Below are 22,251 nucleotides of genomic sequence, written 5' to 3' on the forward strand. Positions count from 1 at the left end.
AACCAAACAGTACGATATGTTAACTAATTATATTAATATTTCGCTGTTTACACGGTGATTCCTGAGCATTATGAAACATTCCAGTTCAGACTTGCACATGGGAGGAGTATGCTGTGTGCCAAGCACACCAAGGTGTTTTAGGAAAGCCTGTCTATAACATTTCCTTAAGCAAGCCTAAACAGTCAAGTGAAAACTGAATGTAAAACAAAAGAAAGCTTTTCTTCAGAATTTTACCTATTTAGTGCTTTCTGACAGCCATTTTCAGCAGTTTATGTACACATTTACTTTTTTTGTTAGTTGCTATTTCAACATTTATTACATTTTATTTTTATTTGGATTCGATGAGCTAATCTTTCTACTTGCCCCGAGCTACTGCAGAAGTGGGGCACTTGTACTCCCTGCTGTGAATCCCTGGTTTAAAGCTTTCTTGCTGTGATTTAGCTCCACCCCCCCACCCCCGGTATTTCTCAGAAAACTGTTAAACAGGAACAGAAGCTAACCTCTGAACGCATTACAATTATCAGTTTTAATCAATAAATATAAAGCATTGAATTACAACCAACGAGAGGATAAATACAATATTAAAGACCGACTGAAAAGTCCTATAATAGCTGACATTTTTTACTTAAACAGAAACAACCGACCATAATTTCAATGTCTTAATAGTGTAAAACATTCACCGCATCTTTCAAATGATGTACTTTTTAAAATACAGGTCGTACAGATAATATGATCGTGTGCAATATTCACATCACTTTGTACCAACAAAATTATTTTAACAGCATTTTTTTTTTTTTTTTACACTTAATGTGGACAAAACAAATGTATAAACTAGGCAAGCATAAAGTTCCACTTTCAGGTGGGTACATATTTCAAGATGGGTGCAGCCATTTGGAAAACATTCAGAAGATGAGACGGACAGCCTGTTTATTATATTTGCTACATGAAGCTACTGGCTAACAGATTTTTAAATTGGCCAAGGCTGTTGAATAAATCTCGTGTGTATAGTAACAACCCGATAACAACAACCCCGACAGTTCCCATATAACAAAAAAGTGACGTGGTCAAGGAAGAGCAAGGAGCGAGCCTTGAGGTCCAGGGTAAAAGGCATTGTCATGACATGTATATTGCACAGGAGAGTCAGCATTTTGGAGACGATACACAAACTTAGCTGAGATGCATACAAAGGCAAAGACATTTAATGTTAGTTTCATGCATCTCTATTCACAGTATTCATCAATGAAGGCTTTAAACTCCTTCCCCCATTTGTGTAACAGAAATGTGACACCACGATTCGCCAGCTGAAATTGAACTTCTCTCTATAGCTTTCTTAATTTAATCTGTCACACTACCATTTGTGGTCCATTTCAAGTGCACAACTGAGTGCAAGGCTATGAAAGTCCTGGAGCATCTTACCAAGTGGCTCTGACAGACCATAACCCAACTCTAAGGTTTCTATCTGCCTCTTTCATAGTGTGAGTAAATATGACTGATAGCCATGAAATCAGGATATTAAACGTTGCCACAGTGATTTTGTTTTCTCCTCACAAGGCTGTAGCAGCAGCATTTGCCTGAATAAAAATATGACTAACAGCAGTTGAAAACAGCATGCAACGAGTGCTAGAGGTATGCTAAAAGGCCTCCTCCACAGTAGTTACACTAAAGCCAAGTTTATAATTTTGGCCCAACTTAGGAAAAACCTGTACCTAATATATATCTCAAGTGCCAGAGAAAAAAAAAAAAACTTCAATAATGAATTAAACCATTTAAGTGGAACAGTAGGTAAATACTAAGTCTTTCCCCTGCTATCTATTTACTGGGGGTGATCTTTTCTAGTCCTGGCCAGGCTGGGATGTAGTAACGAGGCAAAGTGCCTTCCATCAGCCTTTCCATCCACAACCCCAGGCGGTCCAGTTTGTGGTGGATCTGCAGGGTGGATATGCTGCGAGCTCGGTTGGATTTACGTTGTGGGTGGTCATCGCGGGAACTGGACCTCGACCTGCCCGCAGAAATGGCCCCTTCGTCCTCGGATGACTTACTGTCAAAGTCTTCCCCGGTGTAGACAGGCTTAAACAGACACAGGTACTTTTTATGACCGTTAAGTGCCAGCACGTAGCCGGTGTAGTCTATCTTGCGGTTTCCCCCTTCATCCTCGTCGGCATCGATCTGCATGGCGTCCTGGGCGTACTCCAGCAGCGTGTTCATCCACTCGCTGTGCTTGTCGAGATTCAGGAAGGAGAAATGTAGCGTCAGGCTCCTAGGAGAGTGTAAACATGAATTAAAACATTTATAAATTTGATAAACACACACACAAAAAAAAAAAACTTCACACATATACTGGATTTAAATGACTCCACAGAGAGTTTGATTTACCCAGTGAAAGAATAGACCTCCTTGGCAAACTTGCTAAGAAGGATGTTTTTGGAGGCATCGGTGAGCACCAGTACTATGTTCATGTGTCCTGGCCTCAGCTTCACAAGGTTGCTCATGTAGGTGATATCAGTCAACTCGGTCACCTCCACAAAATTCTTCTTGGGAGGCCGACTGAAACCAACAGATGAAATCGAGAGCTGAAAAACATCACGCTTAATACATGCATGTCACTTCCAGAAGTGTTAGAGTTAAAATTATATCCTTGCCTGGACGTACTACTGCTCTCTGATGACCCATTTTCTGCTTTTGTTCCATCTTTTCCCTTTGGTTTTGTCTGCTTATCATCACTTGAGTCACTGAAAAGGCATGGACAGAAACAGCAGGGATTAACAGCATTACTGCTTTTTTCCTGCTTAGTTTTCTGTCATGCTGAAATTACAGAAAAAGAAATGTGTATGATAAATCACCCAACCTGAACGCCTGAATGACCACAGTTCCAAATAAGATGAACAAGGCAGAGAAGATGAGGGACAGGAGGGGCATCATCTCACGCCTGGAAGTCATCAATGACACAATATTTACATCAGTGAGGTGTATTCTTCCGTATTAGATGGAAGGAAGCTTACAGTCATGGTAAAAAGAAAGTGCATCCTCTTTCAGTTCTAAGGTTTTTTAAATATCAGGTCATATAAGCTATTCCTTAATAGGTCTTAAAATTAAGCAAATACAACCTCAGATGAACAACCCCCCCCCCCCCCACACACACACACACACACATTAGGCCATTACTGATTTAACACTACACCAAAATGCAGAAACAGTGTGTGGAAAAACTAAATACACCTTTCCCGCTTCCATAAGCATTAAGAGGGTAAGGAGCAGCCAGGTGCTGCTAATGAAATGCACTTGATTAAATGTGACCACCTCTGAAAAAGCAGAAGTTTTGGCTGGTATGGAGCATTCAGGTGTGTTAACATGATACCAAAGAACACAGACATCGGCACTGATCTTACAGAAGCAATTGCTGCTATCCAAGGGTTATAAAGAGATTTCCAAACAATAAAATTCATTTCATTGTTCTACAGTGAGAAAGATTATTCGCAAGTGGATAACATTCAAGACAGCTGACAGTCTTCCAAAGAGTGGATGTCTCGGCAAAGTCACCCCAAGGTCAGACCATGCTATGCTCAGAGCCCAAGAGCTACATGTTAGACTCTACAGGCCTCAGATGGCATGCTAAATGTTAAAGTACAATTTTAAAAAAGCTGAACAAATGTGGCTTGTTTAGAAGGGTTGCCAGGGAAAAGCCTTTTCTCACAAAAAAAAAAAAAAAAAAAAAAAAAAAATTGGCAGCATGAGACTTATGAAACCATAAACCACGAGACTTCTAGAACAATTTCTTTTGGACAGACAAAAAAATGGAGCTGTTTGGCCATAATGCACAGTGCACCATTTTGCCAAAAATCAAACACAGCACATCGGCACAAACACGTCACACTAACTGTCAAGCACGGAGGTGGAGGGGTGATGGGTTGGGCTTGTTTTGCACACACAGCCAATGTATCCACCGTATACCAAAGTATTCAGGAGTCAGATGTGAGGCCATCTGTCTGACAGCTAAAGGTTGGCTCAGATTGATTTATGCAGCAAGACAATGATCTCAAGCACAGCAGCAAATCTATAACAGGATGACAAAGAAAAGAATCAAGGTGCTGCGATGGCCCAGTCAAAGTCCCGATCTCAACCTGGCTGAAATGCTGTGGTGGGACCTTCAGAGAGCTGTGCATAAATGAATGCCTGCAAACCAATGAACCAAAGCAAGAAGAACGGGCCAAAATTCCTCAGAAGTCATACAGAAAACAATGACATCATTATTAAATGTTGGTTCAGTTTTTGTTGAATAATTAATGACATGGTACAATATGTTATGTACTGCAGTTCATCTGAGATTGTATGTATGTAATTTTAAGACCTGGTAAGAACTGGTTAAAGAGGGCGTACTTTTTTTTCCCATCTGAAAATTAAATACTGCTGTAGTGCAAGTCTTAAAACTTTAACAACTTCAACTCATTAAAAAAATGTTTCTGTTCTACTTACCAGTTGTTATGTATAATATCATCAATGACTTCAGAGAGGTAATCATAAGATGCATAGATCCATCGGATTACAAACACCTACAGAGTGAAAGCATTAACAGGGCTTAGTAACAGGACTGGTGGTTGGTAAACAGCAGAATCTTAGCTGCACAGTTTGTGCAGCAAATAAACAGGGTTCAGACCATAGCCTGTAAATAAAAGATGAAAGCAGTCACAGCAACGTCACCCATTGGATTGTAATTTTGGCCATTCCTACCTTCTGAAAACTAAGCAAATTCCACTCCATACCATAGTCAGAAACTACTTCCTGTTTTAACACGCATTTTTCACTAAATGAAAAATGCGTGTTATAACATGATAAAACAAACATGCTATTTTTAAAAGAAATGCTCAAAACTGTAGATCAAGACCACAAACTCATGAGGTAAGTATCTGCTGATGTCATAAAACAAAGTGAGAAGTAGGGTCATTTTCTGAAAGCCTTCCACAGAATCAGACTTGCAACCGGTGGAGTCGCCCCCTGCAGGTCATTAAAGAGAACGCAAGTTTCAGGCACGTCTGCACTGGCTTCACTTTTCACACATCCATCTTTAGATGCAATCTATGAATCATATCCGCTATTTCTATTCAACGTAAACATACAGAGGCAAACTCATTGTTGAGTTCAGGCAGCACGGCGTCGTGGATGAGGATGGATGGGTCTTTCTGAAGTCGCTCCAGCTCCTCCTGAAGACGCTGCTTGTCTTCCTCGCTGCCATTCCAGGCGGTAACTGGCTTGAAAAATGTCTTTCCTGCAGCATTACGGCGCTCCAGGATAACAACCTGCACACACCATCGAAAGAAGAGGAAAAAAAAAACCAAGGAAAATTGAATAATGGGTACTGACTGGCAACAGGCCACTTTACTGTAGAATATTTGAGAGTCTACCTGTGGTTGTGACTGCACACTGTCCTTGTTTTGTGTGAGGATGTCACAAAGTGGTTGCTGTAGCCGCTGGTACACATAGGTAAACCTCACAACTTCCCTGGTATTGGTAGAAGCGAATGAGAGAAACGCCTGGTTCCCAAAGGAAAAGATCTCTTCATCACCTGTGATCAGCAGGACACAGTATCTGAGGGGAGGAGAGACGTTACAGTAAATTACAGAAAAATCTGTTTTTACAACAAACCAGGGAACTTGCTTTCAGTTATCAGGGGTAAATAGATCATATTGGTTAATTTCCTTACTTCCTGCGTCTATGAAACTGTTTGACGGGACAGAGCTCATCAAAGAGCTTCTGATTGACCAGCCGCGGTGCAAGGAGAAACTTGTTGTTTGACATGAACTCGTCAATAATTTGCTTTTTCATTCCTTTAGCCTGTAGGAGGGGAAAAAAGGAGGGGGGGGGGGCATTTTAATCATGTTGTTTGCCTTTGGCTCACAGCAGTTTTAAAAAAAAATATATAAAGGGACTACTTTATTTAGAGGGTACATATTGCTTTGATTTACCTGTATAATATCAGCCGGCTTGTCAGTGTTCTCTTTGAAGACCAGTATAGTCGGAGCGTACGTGTTAATATTAAACTGTTTTTGCAGATTAGCAGTCTCTGAAAGGCCCTGGTCCACATAGCCAAACTGCAAGTAGTCCTTATAAGCAAAAGCTGCCAACTATGTAAATGCAAAGATAAGTGATTGGTATGTTTGCATTAGTGATGCAGATAGTTTTATTGGCACCTCAGTTACATACAGCATAAAAATTAGCAAGATCCTACTTTGTATAGAAGAGGAACAGCAGGCACTTGGTCAAACAGAAGCACATGAGGCTTGTTGAGCTCATGCCAGCTGTTCAAGAACTGTAGGTCATTCTTGTCAGTTACCTGAAACACAGAAAGCAAATTCCTTTTAATAAATGTAGTCTAACCATCCCCCACAATGCAATGCCATGTTTAATGCAGTCATTTACCCGCTCCACGAGTCTCTGAGGAAGCAAGTCTTCCACAAATTGCCTCAGGTGCTCCTTCGCAACGGCATAATGGAAAAATGTCACTTTGCCATTGATGACTCCGAGTATCGATGGGGTGCGGTGAGCGCCGAGGTGATTGGCTAACCGTCTCTCATAGCCAACATCCACCACACCTACTCCGACACCTGCATAAACAGGACATCCACAAATGCACACCATCACTCCCTCTATACATTTTCATACCAGGAAGTGATGCAAGATCAATTCTGCCTGCTTTATAGGTTCATTCCAAACCTAGACTCTCCATCTCCTGCACCACCTCCTTCCAGACAGGCTCAATGTGGATACAGCTGAAGCACCAGTCGGAAGTGATCTTTATTAGGTACGGTCTCTTGTAGCTGTCGGGCACCACGTCATTAACGTACTGGTTAAAATGTAATGTGTACTTGCTGTCAGCAAAGTCTCTGTGATTCTTGCTGTTAAAGGGAAAGTTGAAGAAGGACTCATCGAAGTAAAAGCTGTCGCGGCGATGGCCATAGCGAGCGTTGCCATACGGCTGGGTATCATCCATCTGCCCGTAACGGTCATAATTGGCACGTTTGTCCTCACTGGACAGGATCTAGATTTGCAGCAGAACAAATATCAATACATTATTGGCTTTTATTGACACACACCACCTAAGCATCCAAATTTTGCATCAGATATGTGCAACATATTGATAATTCTATCTATTTATAAAAGCAACTAACCTCATAAGATTTGGTAATCTTTATAAACATGTCCTCAGCACCCGGATCTTTGTTTTTGTCAGGATGCCTAGAAGCAATAATTTTTTTTTTTTTTTTAAGCATCATTTTAGCTCAGAACACAATGAGGGTTAAAACATGAAGTCAGTGTCCTGGGAAATATTTACCATTCTTTAGCAAGACGCTTGTAGACCTTCTTGATCTCTGCCTGGCTTGCACTCCTGGTTACTCCAAGTATTTTGTATGGGTCCATCTCAGGCCCAGCATAGACAGGTCCTGGCAGCAGCACATGGAGGACCACCACAACGGTCAGTGGTAGGGACAGCTTTGACCGTGCCATCACAGTTACCTTCAACACATCAGAGGAGCTATCATCATTTAAATTCACTGGGCTATATATATATATATATATATATTCATTCAGGACATATATTTTAGATGGCTTGCGAATCTGAGACAGCTTTCCCTCCATTAGCTTTGTGATCATGGGAAACGGTGAAGGCAGGCACAAATGGCACAAATGAGCTAGGCAAAAACTAAGCGATATACAGCAGCTGGCAATACAATACAATCTTGGTATCATGTTACTGGGCCGTGACAGTAACGTTGTTCCTCGAGGATATAACGTTAATGTCAGTGGCGATGCTACAGTTGCTGTCTCAAAGAAACATCCCTACGCTTCTAGTCACCTGAAGCAGATGCGGTCAGCCGGTACTACGCCACATATTGGGTGACGGGTTTTGTCCCCCCGTTTCTTTTTTTTCTTTTTTTTTAGCTCCTCTTCTTGTTTAACGCCGATTCGAAATGACAGGGAAATGTACAGGGTGTGTTCAGCAACATCCCACAGCTGTACCAGGGTAAGCCGATAACCTGCTGCTACGAAGCTGGAGCAGGAGTAGAAAAAGGGGGGGAGGAGCCCGATGTCGAAAGTAATTTTGGGAAATTGAGTATTTTGTCAACAGGTTACGTTTCTTTTTGTGCGTTTGGTTTAATGCTCGTCGCCCTGCGATTTTAGCTTGAACTAGCTATCGGCAACTACCCGTGCGACAAGAGACGCAAAGTTATAAAATCTAACGCACCCTGTTTTTGTCTTCGTCCTCTTTTAGAGAACCAATCACAGGCAGCGGTGATGTAAACAAGGAAATAGCTTGTGAAATTGACAAAAATGCGAAACGTATATGACGCTCCTAGAGCAGAAGTACCCGTTTCACTTTTACGAAGTAGGATCCTTGTGTTCATTTGAGGACATCGATTGACGCCGTGATCATTAGTTACAGTTTTTTTTAAATGAGACTACTGTTTATCCCGTGTTGGTATTGACTGGACAATGGATGAAACACACAAGAAGATTCTTCAGCGCAACAGAGTCAAACTGGTCACCGTCTTGGATCCAGCAAAGCTCTGTGATCGACTTCTTGAAAAAGGAGTTTTCACCCAAGACATGATCGATGAGATACAGGTAGGTCATGGCGCTGTGGCTTCGGGTTTTGGGGGTGTTTATAAAAGCTCAAAACAGTGTTCAGCTAAGACTATGTCCTATTATCAGAGCGCTGGGACCACCAGACGAGACCAGGCTAGGCAATTAGTCCTGGACTTAGAAACCCGTGGGAGTCGGGCTTTCCCGTTATTTCTGGAGTGCCTTCGGGAGACAGGTCAGCAGAGTCTGGCAGAGCTCCTACAGAATGGAGCTCCAGCTGTTACCCTGCAGCCTGCGACACCCACTAAACTTGAAATCCAGCCTCTTCCCATTTGTAAGTGTGTGACATTATGGAAAACTGAATGTGAGAGTCACAGCCGTAGACGATTCAACTCTTTCTGATAATGTGAACGTTTTGGTGTAATTTATGAGTCATCTGTGTGTTTTTTGTTTCTTTAACAGCCTCTCCAATGGATGGTGACAAGCCAAGTAAAGTGCCTGACTGTCCGTTAGAGAAGCCGAGCACAACTCCTAGTCCGTGTAAGCTATGCAGTCCATTTAAATAACAGTCTTGTAAGTTTGTTTGTGTTTACTGTGTACTGATGTGTGTGCCACAGCACCCAACGGGGAACAGTTAAGACCAAAACCACCAGGCAGAATAAGAAGGGACAGCATTCAGGTAAGTACCGTTTACCTACCACGCCCTTACATGTTTACCTTACATCCCTTTCTCTGCTACCTTTTACTCTGCGTGTCTCTATGTGTCAGAACTATAAAATGGATGCCAGCCCATGCGGTCACTGCCTCATCATAAACAACATGGAGTTTGATCCTCAGACCGTGCTGAGCAATCGCAAAGGCTCCAACATAGACTGTGAAAAGCTGGAGAGACGATTCAAGGCTCTCAACTTTGTCGTTGAAGTCAAGACAAACCTGAAACAAAGAGTAAGAATCGGTGTTTCTGCTTCTGTGTGTGAAAGGGAATTAAAGATTGCAGGGCTAAAATTTATCTCCACATTCCAGCAAATCAAATGCGAGCTGTCGGCTTTGTCGAAGAAGGATCATTCCCAGTATGACTGCTGCGTGGTTATCATTCTGTCCCACGGCACTGAGGTAAGGCCTGCTGAGTTGATTGTAATGTTGTTTATAGTTCACAAAAATTGTCACATCCCCTTCAGATTAATCAACTCCAAGACTCTGGAAATACACATGGTTTAAAATTGTACTGGCTGCTGTAGGTCATCCACTGGCACATGTCAAAATTCCTGCAAGACCATTTTCCATGATCTGCATCTGTTTGGAATGAAATGTAAGGCGATTTTTGCTCATATTTATGTCCGTAGGTGAATCACAACCGCTTTCCTGGTGCCGTGTATGGTGTGGACGGCCTTTACATACCAGTGCAGCACATTACAAACTACCTCAATGGCCAGCATTGCCCTTCTTTACAAGGCAAACCTAAACTGTTCTTCATCCAGGCCTGTGGAGGAGGTAGCTAACACTCAGTGTCCTTTTTCAAAACTCATAGCAACAAGTAAACATTGAACTTGAAGGGAAATGTTTCTGTTTGTCCTCAAGATGAAAAAGACACGGGCTTTGAGGTGTCGCCCGATGAGATCAATGCGTCCTTCGGTGGACTCGATGACCAGACGGACGCTATTCCAATGTCATCTAGCAGCGACTCCCTGAGCTTGTCTGACGAAGTAGACGCCAGAGCCACCCTCCCCACTCCGAGTGACATCCTGGTGTCCTACTCTACTTTCCCAGGTGTGATAGTTGCTGAATGCATGTTCATGCTTAATTTTTTCTTTCAACTAACAACAATCTTTCAGATGCAATTCAGAACTGTCTCTCCTTAATGCCTGTTTGGCCATCTGACAAATACAGGTTACGTGTCCTGGCGAGATACCCAGGCGGGCTCGTGGTACATCGAGACACTAGACCGCATTCTAGAGGAAAACGGTTCCACCGATGACTTGGTCACAATGTTGATGATGGTGAGCTTCTCTTAATATGTCAGCAATAGTAACTGGGGACATTAAGAGCTTTTGGCTTTAAACGCAGTGATGTCTGATTATTGACTGTGGTCATTTGCAGGTTAACAACGAAGTCTCCCAGAACTCTGCAAAAGGGCTCTACAAACAAATGCCCGGTTCCTTTAACTTCCTCCGCAAACGCCTCTACTTCCAAACCCAAGCACAGTGAAAAAGTGTGTCCTTCAGGAAGTAGTAGTTGATTTCAGTTCCACATTTCACAGCACAGTAACCTCTTTTTCAGCACAGGTACAAGGAGTTTGAATGTGCTGTGACTGTGCTTTCACTGACTGGATCATGTCATGTAGTTGTATTGTCTATTTCCATACTGTGAACATTTTTAGGTTATTTTTCTTTCTTTTTTTTTTTAATATGGCAGGAGCAGTTGTCAGGGGAAAGCTTGGGATCTATTTATGTGAATCAGTTCTTTCAAATGGCTCATAATGTTCAATTTGTACTCTGCATTCATTTAACTTTTTCTCCAGTTTTGTCTATTTGTACACTGATCATGTATAAACTGCTGTTTTTTTGGGGGGAAAAATTGGCATTAAAGGTATGGGAAGACTTTCAGTGACCTAGATATGAGTCACATATGTGAGCCAAAAGGAACGAAGATGGGACTCCTGCATGTTCTTTTATTTCTTTCTGTAGTGAATGTGCATTAAGTTTAAATTTAGCAGCCTCCACTGTGAGTGACTATAGACAGGTTTTTTTTTTTTTTTGTTTTTTTTTTAAGATGAAAATTTCATAGCAGCAGTGAAATATAAAGTTCACCAAAGAATGGCTCAAAAAAAAAAAAAAAAAAAAAAAAAGATCAAATCCCAGTTTTGAATTTCATTAAAATGTTTGTGTGGATTTGAAACACACATTACATAAAAGAGAGCCACATAAGACTGGTCAAAACTTTCAGCGAGTCAATGCTAGACACCCGAGGAAGATCTGGCTATGCAAAACAGCGCCACAAAATTTTCAGTTCTGCAAAATGAGGTTGCTAATGCCAGCGTTGGAGGCCAAGGGTGTGCCTACTTATAACTACAAAAGCTTACTTACTACTACAAAAGCTACTGTAACAATAATAGTGGTCAAAATTTGAAAGTATACTATTCAAAAGAAAAGATGAACAAACACTTGTGTGTCCAAATCTTTCCCATGGGAAGTACCTACTTCACACCGCTGAAAAGTCACTTTGGAAATTGTTGAAGAAACCTTCAGATTCAGTTTCTTTTTTTTGCATTGAATAATCTATAACATAGATTAGACCAACGCTTAGTTGGTGTTTGACAAATTACCATCAAAGAGCTTTATTCCCTCCACTACCACCAGGGGTCTCCCTACAATTAAAAGTGGAACAATTAAACATTTAAATATCTTTTACTAAGTAAATCCCTTCATAGCAAGCCATGGGGCACAAAGATCGCTATAATGTCAACTGAGGTTCCTGCTGTCTTTATATATTTGGAAAGCTGACACCTCAGCAGGTTATTGTGGGCAAAGCTGCTTCACTACATCCTCCATAAGTTAACCTTTCTAGAAATTCTGAAATAATTGAGCCATTGTGTTGCCACTTTTTTGCTGGCGTCTGGAAGGTAACATAAGCCAAATGTCATGTATGGAGCTAAAGTGAAGTTAAAATGTAGCGCTAGTGGATTATTTCTGGGTGCCAGCCATGTTGAGCTCAGCACAAAAAGTAAGGAAGTTTTTGTTTGGTCAATTATATCTTTGTTGTAACAGTGCTTACTGGCAATAAATCTCATGCTGCTGGAAAGCTCGTTTATTTTTCCTTACGTGGCGCCACATTTGTGCGTTTGTGGGTTGAGCAGCGGAGTTGAGTATGTGGGTTATGCCCATGAAAAACTTGTCAAATCTTTGATTTGGCAGAGGAAATTTAAAGCATGATTATTGTAAAGATGAATCACATTTCCACATCTTTCTTTTTTTTTTTTTTTTTAACCATTCACTAGTAGTGAAACAAATGACTGGCACTCATCCCATTTGGTAAAGAAACAGGGCAAATGTTTAGACAAATGTTTACACACTATATGTTTAAGTAAACATTATTTTGTATGAGTGCTTTAGGACTCCTGTCAGCACAGTTCCTGGAGGTAAATTACACCTGTCAAAATATTTACTCATTTCAGGTTTAGGTCACTTTTAAAGTGAGTCCTCTTGGTCACTCTAGGGAGTTTATATAAAACATAATGAAAAACATAATGAAATCACAATAAAAATCAGGTAAGCATATGGACCCAAATATATTAAACTAAGCATGCTGCATTGTGACCAAGTTTCCTTCTTATTTTTATTACTAATGCTAAACATTATGTAATAAATGTTCAAATAGACAAACATAACCTTTATTAATCTTATCAGATCAGCAGTATCACTTCCTGGTAGAGTTTCACTGCAGTGATTCAAAATGTCTGGTAATTCTTGGTTTTTAAGGAAGTCAAGACAAGAAAATAACAAGAGGTGCTTTTGCTCCAGGAAGTCCACTAAAAAAAATAACAGTGTAACCACTCAAAGAGGCCGTTGCAACAGTTGTTATGGCTGTTTAATGTCAGAGATGCTTCATCATCAAATGCTGTATTACAAATAGAGAAAAACTGTTTAGTGCTCAAAGGTACAGGATGGGGCGCCTGTAGCTTAAATTACTCCTGATTGATCCATCTGAATGTGTGTGCAATAATTAGAAAAAGCACTTTGAGTACCCAAAGAAAAGTGCCACATATGTTCGGTCCATAATTTATTGGCCAAAGGAACAGTTTTTGAAATTTTGCTTCTGTACACCACCACAGCAATACAATAAGTGCAGACTTTCAACTTTAATTCAATTCAATTCAATTTTATTTATATAGCACCAAATCACAACAACAGTTGCCTCAAGGCGCTTTGTATTGTGGGTAAAGACCCTACAATAATACAGAGAAAACCCCAACAATCAGGTGACAGCTTGTGACGAAGCACTTGGTGACAGCGGGAAGGAAAAACTCCCTTTTTAACAGGAAGAAACTTCTGACAGAGCCAGGTTTAGGGAGGTGCAGCCATCTGCCACAACCAGTTGGGGTGAGGGGAGGGAGACAGGACAAAAGACACACTGTGGAAGAGAGGTAACGATTAATAATTACTAATGATTAAATGCAGAGTGGTGCATAAATACAGAGTGAAAAGAGGTGAATGAAGAAAAAACACTCAGTGCATCATGGGAACCCCCCAGCAGCCTAATCCTATTGCAGCATAACTAAGGGATGGTTCAGGGTTATCTGATCCAGCCCTAACTATAAGCTTGATCATAAAGGAAAGTTTTAAGCCTAAACTTAAAAATAGAGAGGGTGTCTGTCTCCTGAATCCAAACTGGGAGCTGGTTCCACAGAAGAAGGGCCTGAAAGCTGAAGGCTCTGCCTCCCATTCTGCTCTTAAGTATCCTAGGAACCACAAGTAAGCCAGCAGTCTGAGAGCGAAGTGCTCTATTGGGGTGATATGGGACTATAAGGTCTTTAAGATAAGCTGTGGCCTGATTAGTCAAGACCTTGTAGGTGAGGAGAAGGATTTTAAATTCAATTCTGGATTTAACAGGGAGCCAATGAAGAGAAGCCAATATGGGAGAAATCTGCTCTCTCTTTCTCCTGTCAGTACTCTAGCTGCAGCATTTTCCTACTTTTGTTAAACCCCGTGAATTAGGCCTGAAAGTCTGCTTTTCAATCACATACTGATACATTTTAAATCCACTGTGGTGGTGTACAGAAGCAAATTTACAAAAAAAACTGTTTCTTTACAAACACAGCCACCTCCATGACTAGACTAAAATAGTTGTGTCAGCATATGAGATAAAAAAAAAACAAAAAACGTATTATTAAGGTATGAAATCTTTACACAATGAGGAACACTCCTTCAAGCAAATAGTTATGATAAATATAAAGTCAAGAACAGATGATTTTTCAAGAGTCATGAATGATCCTTTTTGTTGGGCTAGAAAAACCGGTGTTGAACGTGGATTTGATTTCGCACGCTGGGAAACTCTTAATACTTCTAATCATCCAAATACAACACATCATTGTCCATCGTCACTGTTGCACTTTAGCAATAATGCGTGTTAGTCACGTGTTCACATTTTTATCAGTAGTTGCGTAAGGTCAAGTTATTCTTTACTTGTTGACCCAGCAGGATAAATACAAGCATATCTGTCGCAGCCACTCTCAGTTCCACAAACCACTTAAGACTGGATGAAACCATGCTCTTCTTCAGGCTCTGCACCACACTGTGTGAGTATACAAGTGGCTTTTTAAAAATTGTAATCTATGTAGAACAAACTGCAGTGTTTGCCACATATGGAGTAAAGAATGAGTGAAGAATATAAAAGTTTAAAAAAGAAGCTGTATTTGTGCATTTTTACCTTTTGGTGCTGTTTTGGTCTGGCGATGCACTTTGAGCTGCTTGTATGTGTGAAATATACAATATAAAATACAATAGCATTTCTCTGTATTAATAGAGAAAGTTTTAAAACCTCCATATAACTTACATTCACTTAAAAACAAACACTGATTTTTTTTTTTCAGTGCTTGCAGCAGCCTATTTGCTGACATCATCAGGTAAATATCTGGGTGAAGCAGTATGATATTGCCAGCTATAAACACCACACACTTTAACTTTTATATTTGTTACTTTAGTTGTTTCCACGGAGAGAGCAGTCACTTGTGATGACAGATTCAATGTCCAACGTCTGAGCTGCGGTACGTCTGAGATTTCTGAGTGTGTGTCCACAACAAATAGTACAGCTAGGTTTTAAAGCCCAAGTACTTTTCATCAACTGGCATTGTAGCGTTCTGAGCATTGAACATAAGCTTAAATAACACTGTTAATGTAACCTGATAAAAAATATTGGCTTAACATTTTTCTACAAATCTTTACATTTATAATGATCAGAAATGCGTTAGAAGCTCATAAAATTTCTTCCTTCTTTCTTGGTGTGTAACAGATTACGGAGTGATCAGCGTGCAGTCAGCGCTGTACGGACGTGCAGATCGTGAGACCTGCAGTGAGGGCAGGCCTCAGCAACAGCTTGAAAATACAGAGTGCTCTCAAAGGGGCACCGTGGATGTCCTTAAGATGAGGTATTATATTTGAATAAAATTTAATGCAATTAAATAAACTCCTCTCAGTGAGTCTTCAGGTTGGCAGTCCATTCATACTGTTCAGATATTTAAATAAGCTGGCATTTTACAATGTACTGTATATTACATAAAGTATATACTACACACTGCATAACACTTACTGTTATTCTTACAGGTGTGATGGCATGAAGGTGTGTGAGATAAACACAAATCTTGTTCATACCTCTGATCCCTGCTTTGGCACCTACAAATATCTGGAGACCAACTACACGTGCTTCCCAGCAAGTCAGTCACATGTCTGCATGAGTCTAATGAGGGGAAAGCTGCAAATATTGACTGTGAGATGTTTAATGTGATTCATGTTGGTTTATTTTTGAGCTTTTTTTTTTTTTTTTGACAGTTCACACAGTTGCTTGTGAGCAGTCGTTGGCACAGTTGTACTGTGGTAAGATCATATTTCTTTCCTTGTATTCATGATGAACAAATGTGGTGAATATAAGAATCATCACATTTTACAAATGAGCTACTTTTCCTTCTATGCCACTTTCTTCTTCTTCGTGATAGATGCTGGGCAGGTTATACTTGTCTACGGAGCTCACTATGGACGCCTCGACCGGACCACCTGCTCTTACAAACGACCGGACTCTCAGACTGAAAATGTGTACTGCTCAAACCCCAGCCCTAAAGTTGCTCAGAGGTAAGCGAGGACAGGTCGGTGAGTGAAGTGGAATCTTTGTAACGTTCCCTCGTTCAGAATGGATCACAAAGGTGCAGACCTTATATATGAGAATGAAATAGAGAAAACAAATTAAATCCCCATTTACTAAAGTAGTTCATACGCTCAAGTGCTCACTGAAGCCTGTATTCACTCATGTGCATCCACAGCTGTAATGGGAAAAACAGCTGTACTGTGACAGCCAGCAACTCAGTGTTTGGAGACCCCTGCGTTGGCACATACAAGTACCTGGAGGTGTCTTTTGTATGTGAATGTAAGTAACTAAAATGCCTGTCTGGTTTTTAGTGGGGTGTGGAGAAATGGCGAGATCCAGACAAAGAACGTGTCCACAATTCTACCAAACCTCAAAACTAAATTTGTTTTCCATTCTTTTGCAGATCCTGTAATCACCACTCTATAAGTCTCTAATATGAATGTGAGTGAGTGAGTTCGCTTTCACAAATACAAGATACAGATTTCTGAGTCATACATGTTATTGGGAAGTCTTGCTCATATGTACAGTAAATCAGACTCTGTTAATCTTACTTGTTAAGCTTGTGGTTTCTCACTGGGAAATATACAATATCTTTGTACCGTTTGCAAAACACAATAAACATGGACAAAATGTGCTTGATATGAAACCTTTGGGTCGTGTGTTATGTTGCTTTGACAAGACTTCTGCATCCAGAGTCGGTTACCCTGTTACCTCGATAAAATCATCTGCTGAACAGGAAATGATGCAGTTCATCTTTCCAAACTACTCGGGCCGCCTTGTACTGTGTTTAGCACGAGCAGCTGCAACCAAGAATGCCAATATGTATAAAAACTTCATGTGTGTGTGTTTGTGTGGAGAATGCAGTTAAAAAAAAATAAATAAATAAAAATAAACACAGCCAATGAAATCTGCTGCTGCTACTAATAAGTGACCACTCCAGGTTAGAGTCACCTACAGTTTACTTTACAGCTGAACAGCTGTCTGTGTTTAAAAAAAAAAAAGACATTTAGACAGCATAGATGTGGAGCATGATCACAAGAATTTCCAAAGGGATTTATTAAAGTGTTTACCTACATATGATTCAAAAAGCTTTACATGCTCAACAACAAGCAACATTTATTTAACATCAGAGTTTTTTTTTTTTTTTTTTTTTTTTAAATCAACCCATTGCTGGTTATTGTTTTCATCTATCTAAAGCACTTCTAGGTCAATGGATGTAGTCATAAAACTCAGCATCAGCGCCTCCCAGTGTTAAACTGTTAAAATAACTTCATGTAATAAGTGAATGGGTGCAAACATCTGAGCGAATCCAAAGCACAGTTACCAGATAATAGTCAAGTTGTTGATGTCTTTGGAGAGATCTGTCTTCGACGGGTACACCACCTTCAGGTTCCCGTCTTGGTCGACCGTTCGGACCTGCTGGACGATCAGCTGGCTGGAGGTCTCGCTGCTGTCAGCAGGCTCTGGTGGGCCACCCCCTTCTTCGTCTGACCCTGCCTCTTCCTGATGCTCTGCTGTGAACTTGTTCAACTCTGCCATTTTCTGCAAGGCAACATGAACTGCCCGTTAAATGCATGTATGCAATTATTTTTGTTATTTTACTTTTATTTTACCAAAAAGTCCCACTGGGATCAGAATCTGTTTTACAATAAAGATCTGTCCATGGCAGCCACACAAACTCACAGCATATTAAATATGCAAATAATCCAATGTAATACATGCATTCAAATTATTCACCCAACTGAGAGTTCCCATCAACTACCAAACACGTTACAGTGGCTGAAGATTTCGCTCGCTCAAAAATATTCCCAACCTTTCATGAGCTCTCCTCCTGCTACCCTCAGGGCAGAATGTAAGGATATGTTTTTTTCTTCCATTTCTAACAATTATTACAGTCAAAACTGCACCTCTTTTGTCTCACGTTGTAATATAAAGATAAGTTATCATTCAATTAAAAAAAAAAAAAGAGGAAAAAAAAGAGAAAAGAGGGGAGCTTACTACAATCAGAGCGTCCATGACATCTTTACAGGTCTGCAGGCTGGTTGCACTCGTGACCTCCAAGAACAACTCTCTGGTCGTCTTCTTGATCTGTACAGTAAAGCTTGTGTGATTATTTCTGTCAGATTTTGAAAAGACACAAAAAACATACAGAGGGCTACAACAGCCCAATGCTGCACAGAACATAAGCTGATAAACATCTCTTAAAGCATAAGCTGACTTGTTATTTCTTTAAAACATCAAATCCGCCGTATTATGTGCACTATTTAATGTAAAATACTCATTTAAGTCAGGAAGAAAATCCATATGAACACACCTTGGTTTTCTCACTGTTGGTGATTGGTGGGAATGAGATCACGTGACCTTCTGCATCCACTAGACATGGATAGAGTGGTTTTCCTTGCAGAATCTGGAGGTATCTTTAAAAATAAAACAAACAGCATGGGCAAGAGGTCTGTTCACAGTTAAAATCATTACAACTCGCTGATTTGGTATTTATTTCACGCGCACACACACACACACACACACACACACACACACACACACACACACACACACACACACACACACACACACACACACACACACACACTCCAACAAACACATCAGTATCTTGCCCAAAGACACCTGAACATGTGGACTGGAGGAGCCAGAGATTGAACAACTGACTGCTTTGTCTTCCTGACTCATCAAGATAACTTTTTTGTTCTGCAGATAATATGAAAGCTCAGTATGTTCACATTAATGTGTTCCCAACACCTATCTCATATTGTTTAAAGTTGGAATACACCAAACCAAATCTGTGGTCTGACATACTGCACCTCTACTGCCCTCATGTGCTCAAGCAAAAACACCAAGCAAGTTACACGCGTCTTGCACACCTCTGATCTAAACAGTTCCTTGGACCTTTTATACAAATTGTCTTTTGCTTGTAAAATTCATTTGTGTCTCCAGCGCAGAGGTTTTATGAGGCTGACTAATAGAAATCTCTCCCCAGTGTTAAAAAAGCGTGTGCTGTGTGGGAGGGTCAAATGCAGTACTGACTTGTGGAGGCCTGTAACATTCTGCCTCTTCTTCTGCTTCCTCAGCTCCTCAGCCTCCAGATGAAGCTGTCTTATAAGCTCGACCGCAGTCATCTCCTTCCGACCCAGTGACACAATCTAACAGTGGTCAAACATTTGATATTAGGATTTAAAAAAAAAAAAAAAAATAGAGATTCTCAAGGCAAGCAGCAAGTTTAACAAACAAGGCTCATCTGCCATCCGTACCTTCAGTTGGGTCGGTGGCTTGACGTCATACATCAGGGGACTTTTAAGTTGCTGCACATCATGAGTTGCAATGGTTGCTATGGTCCTCTTACCACACAGGTCATCATGAAGCTTTGTCTGGAAAAACATAAAGCAATTCTTTATAGTTTCTATACCACACACTTGGTTATGTCATAAGTGAAGCACCATTAATATCACTATGAGGGTTTGGATCTTACCTGAGCCATCAGAAACCGTTTGAGAGCATTCCCAGGGTTTAGGTTCATACCTCTGACTATGCAGCACACCAGGTATGGTCTCACATCTTTCACCTCTGCACTCACTTTGACTGTGAGTGCTGTGGGAGCATCTGAGACGTGGAGAATTCTCACCACCATCTTGCTCAGCTCTTCCACTTCATCCTGTTCATCTGCCACCTTCTCCTTCTTCTTCCTCTGCTGCTGCTTTTTTTTCTTGTCTGTGCTGCGTCCTCCTTCAGTATCACCCCTGTCCTCTCCTTGTCTGCTCCTTCCTTTTCCTCTGAGGTAATCCAGGATTGACTTGGTCTGGCACCCGTTGACCATCTTCTCCAGACGTTTGTCATTCAGCTTGTTGCCTTTGAAGCTGATCTCCTTTAGCTTGGGGCAGTCACTCAGATCAGATGGAATCTCATTCAGCTTATTGTTGGAGAGATCCAGGACCTACAAAGATAGGCATGAGGAAGACAAAACCAAGTGGAAGAGTTGAGTTGACACTCTGTAAAAGAGCAGCAAGTAGAGCCCAGTGCCAGTGTGATTTACACCACTGCATCTGCTTTGCATTGTGCTTGGTGATTAAAGGCTTGTATGCAGCTGCTTGGCCATGGAAACCCATTCCATGAGGCTCAGTACACACTGTTCTTGAGCCAATCTGAAGGCCACATTAAGTTTGGAGGTCTGTAGCGATTGACTCTGCAGAAAGTTGTTGACCTCTGCACAGTATGTGCCTCAGCATCCACTGACCCCACTCTGTGATTTTATGTGGTCTAGCACTTCATGCCCAAGTTGCTGTCGTTCCCAATCTCTTCCACTTTGTTATAATACCACTAACAATTGACTGTGGAATAGTAACAAAGAAATGTCATGACTTGACTTGTTGCACAGGTGGCATCATGGTACCATGCTGAGAGCGACCCATTCTTTCACTAATGTTTGTAGAAGCAGTCTGCATGCCTAGGTGCTTGGTTTGATACACCTGTGGAAGGGATTGGGACGCCTGAATTCAATGATTTGGATGGATGAGTAAATACTTTTGGCAAAATAACCTAGGTAAAATGGGAACATAATTTAAGATTGTACTACAGACATACATACATTAGTTGATCTTTTACTCACGAACCAGGTTTAAAATTGTGACAGTTTAGTGCAGCATATAGGAAACTGTGAAACCTAAAACTATATATTATTATATACATCAAATTTATTAAGTGCTTTCCTAAATTTGGCGTACATTTGATGCCCAGGTGACCATAATTCCCATTATGGTGAACCATGCGTAAAGGACAGCTTTACGCATGTTCTTTGGCAGAAAACATCATTTCTGTGAATGAAGTTCAGCCTACCTTTAGAGCAGCTAGTTTGTGAATCTCTCCGCTCAGCTCTTCGATTAAGTTGTCAGAGGCCACCACGGTGCTGAGCAGCTCCAGTTTCTCGGAGCAGAAATCAGCAGGAAACCCGGTGATGCGATTCCTGGAGATGTTGATGGAGGAGAGCTTGGCGCACTGAGAGAGTCCCTCCGGCAGAACCTCCAGACTGTTACAGCTCACATTGAGTGTGTTCAGCTCCTTTAACTGAGTGACTCCCTCTGGTAAAACTTTAAGGTTATTGACTGACAGGTCTAGGACCTTTAGAGACTTGAGGTTGCCGATGACATTCGGGATGGAGGCAAGCTTGTTTCTACACAGGATGAGGCTCTGGAGGTTTGTCAGATGTTGGATGTCCTCGTGGATCTCTGTCAGACTCGGGCACTGGCTAACTTCCAGATAATTCAGCAGTGTCAGAGAGTAGATGGAGGAATCGATTCCCCCGTTTGAGGAAATTCTCTCGTCAACAGCGGACCCCTGTAAGACCAGCTCACGCCTTTTCTCTTTCGCTGCTTTCTCTATTTCTGGCCATTTCCCTATGTCATCCATGCTGCTAGACAAATACAAGCGTGGTGAAGCCAACGACTTCCGTTCAAAACATTTCAAACTAAGTGCATACTTAGATAAGATAGTGTTTATTTGTCGCATGCGCAGTTATACACAGTACAATGCACAGTAAAATGTATTTTGTACTTGCAACCATATATACACACACATATAAATAGAATAAAAATAAAAATAAGTAATTCACACTATACACTATATACTATACACTATACACACTTTTACACGGAACTATAGAATATTATATTATTTACATAGTGCAATAATAGTCCAGTTAGGGCTCAGAGTTGAGCAGACGGATGGCTTGTGGGTAAAAACTCTTCTTTTGTATATATATGGGCGTGTAGACGAAAACTGCAGTAAATGTATCAAAATGTAACTTTAAGTAATTCAGAG

The 22,251-nt window shown here is 40.9% G+C and overlaps 4 protein-coding genes across 5 annotated transcripts; 2 read left to right on the top strand and 2 right to left on the bottom strand.

Annotated features, from left to right (window-relative positions):
• Positions 1-556: 556 nt before the first annotated feature.
• On the bottom strand, positions 557-8,193 carry LOC115782793 (dnaJ homolog subfamily C member 16-like). Of its 2 annotated transcripts, none has more exons than XM_030733223.1 (15): positions 7,847-8,193; positions 7,325-7,433; positions 7,161-7,227; positions 6,706-7,030; positions 6,412-6,596; positions 6,221-6,325; positions 5,958-6,116; positions 5,696-5,826; positions 5,397-5,580; positions 5,112-5,291; positions 4,471-4,547; positions 2,846-2,926; positions 2,640-2,729; positions 2,374-2,544; positions 557-2,257 (listed from the first exon to the last, which is right to left on the bottom strand). In XM_030733223.1, the coding sequence occupies exons 2-15, from the start codon at positions 7,408-7,410 to the stop codon at positions 1,810-1,812; spliced, it is 2,289 nt and encodes a 762-aa protein (XP_030589083.1). In that variant the 5' UTR covers positions 7,411-7,433; positions 7,847-8,193; the 3' UTR covers positions 557-1,809. The 2 variants fall into 2 exon arrangements, with proteins under 2 accessions (XP_030589083.1, XP_030589082.1); XM_030733222.1 differs by having other exon boundaries at positions 7,325-7,506.
• On the top strand, positions 8,163-11,348 carry casp9 (caspase 9, apoptosis-related cysteine peptidase). The gene is made up of 10 exons (XM_030733224.1): positions 8,163-8,616; positions 8,704-8,908; positions 9,037-9,114; positions 9,192-9,253; positions 9,343-9,519; positions 9,598-9,687; positions 9,918-10,065; positions 10,153-10,341; positions 10,462-10,571; positions 10,672-11,348. Exons 1-10 carry the CDS (start codon positions 8,485-8,487, stop codon positions 10,777-10,779), a joined length of 1,299 nt encoding a protein of 432 aa, XP_030589084.1. The 5' UTR covers positions 8,163-8,484; the 3' UTR covers positions 10,780-11,348.
• A 3,418-nt stretch (positions 11,349-14,766) lies between these two features.
• LOC115783348 (L-rhamnose-binding lectin SML-like) lies at positions 14,767-17,071 on the top strand. Its single transcript, XM_030734142.1, has 9 exons — positions 14,767-14,866; positions 15,161-15,193; positions 15,272-15,334; positions 15,580-15,715; positions 15,891-16,000; positions 16,116-16,160; positions 16,280-16,412; positions 16,601-16,704; positions 16,829-17,071. The coding sequence occupies exons 1-9, from the start codon at positions 14,836-14,838 to the stop codon at positions 16,849-16,851; spliced, it is 678 nt and encodes a 225-aa protein (XP_030590002.1). The 5' UTR covers positions 14,767-14,835; the 3' UTR covers positions 16,852-17,071.
• A 455-nt stretch (positions 17,072-17,526) lies between these two features.
• lrrc47 (leucine rich repeat containing 47) lies at positions 17,527-21,871 on the bottom strand. Its single transcript, XM_030733651.1, has 7 exons — positions 21,271-21,871; positions 19,910-20,371; positions 19,692-19,808; positions 19,468-19,583; positions 18,740-18,842; positions 18,424-18,513; positions 17,527-17,967 (listed from the first exon to the last, which is right to left on the bottom strand). Exons 1-7 carry the CDS (start codon positions 21,838-21,840, stop codon positions 17,746-17,748), a joined length of 1,680 nt encoding a protein of 559 aa, XP_030589511.1. The 5' UTR covers positions 21,841-21,871; the 3' UTR covers positions 17,527-17,745.
• Between the last annotated feature and the right edge of the window lie 380 nt (positions 21,872-22,251).

The sequence above is a fragment of the Archocentrus centrarchus genome, chromosome 7 (genome assembly GCF_007364275.1).
Source record: "Archocentrus centrarchus isolate MPI-CPG fArcCen1 chromosome 7, fArcCen1, whole genome shotgun sequence".
Lineage (NCBI taxonomy): Eukaryota > Metazoa > Chordata > Actinopteri > Cichliformes > Cichlidae > Archocentrus > Archocentrus centrarchus.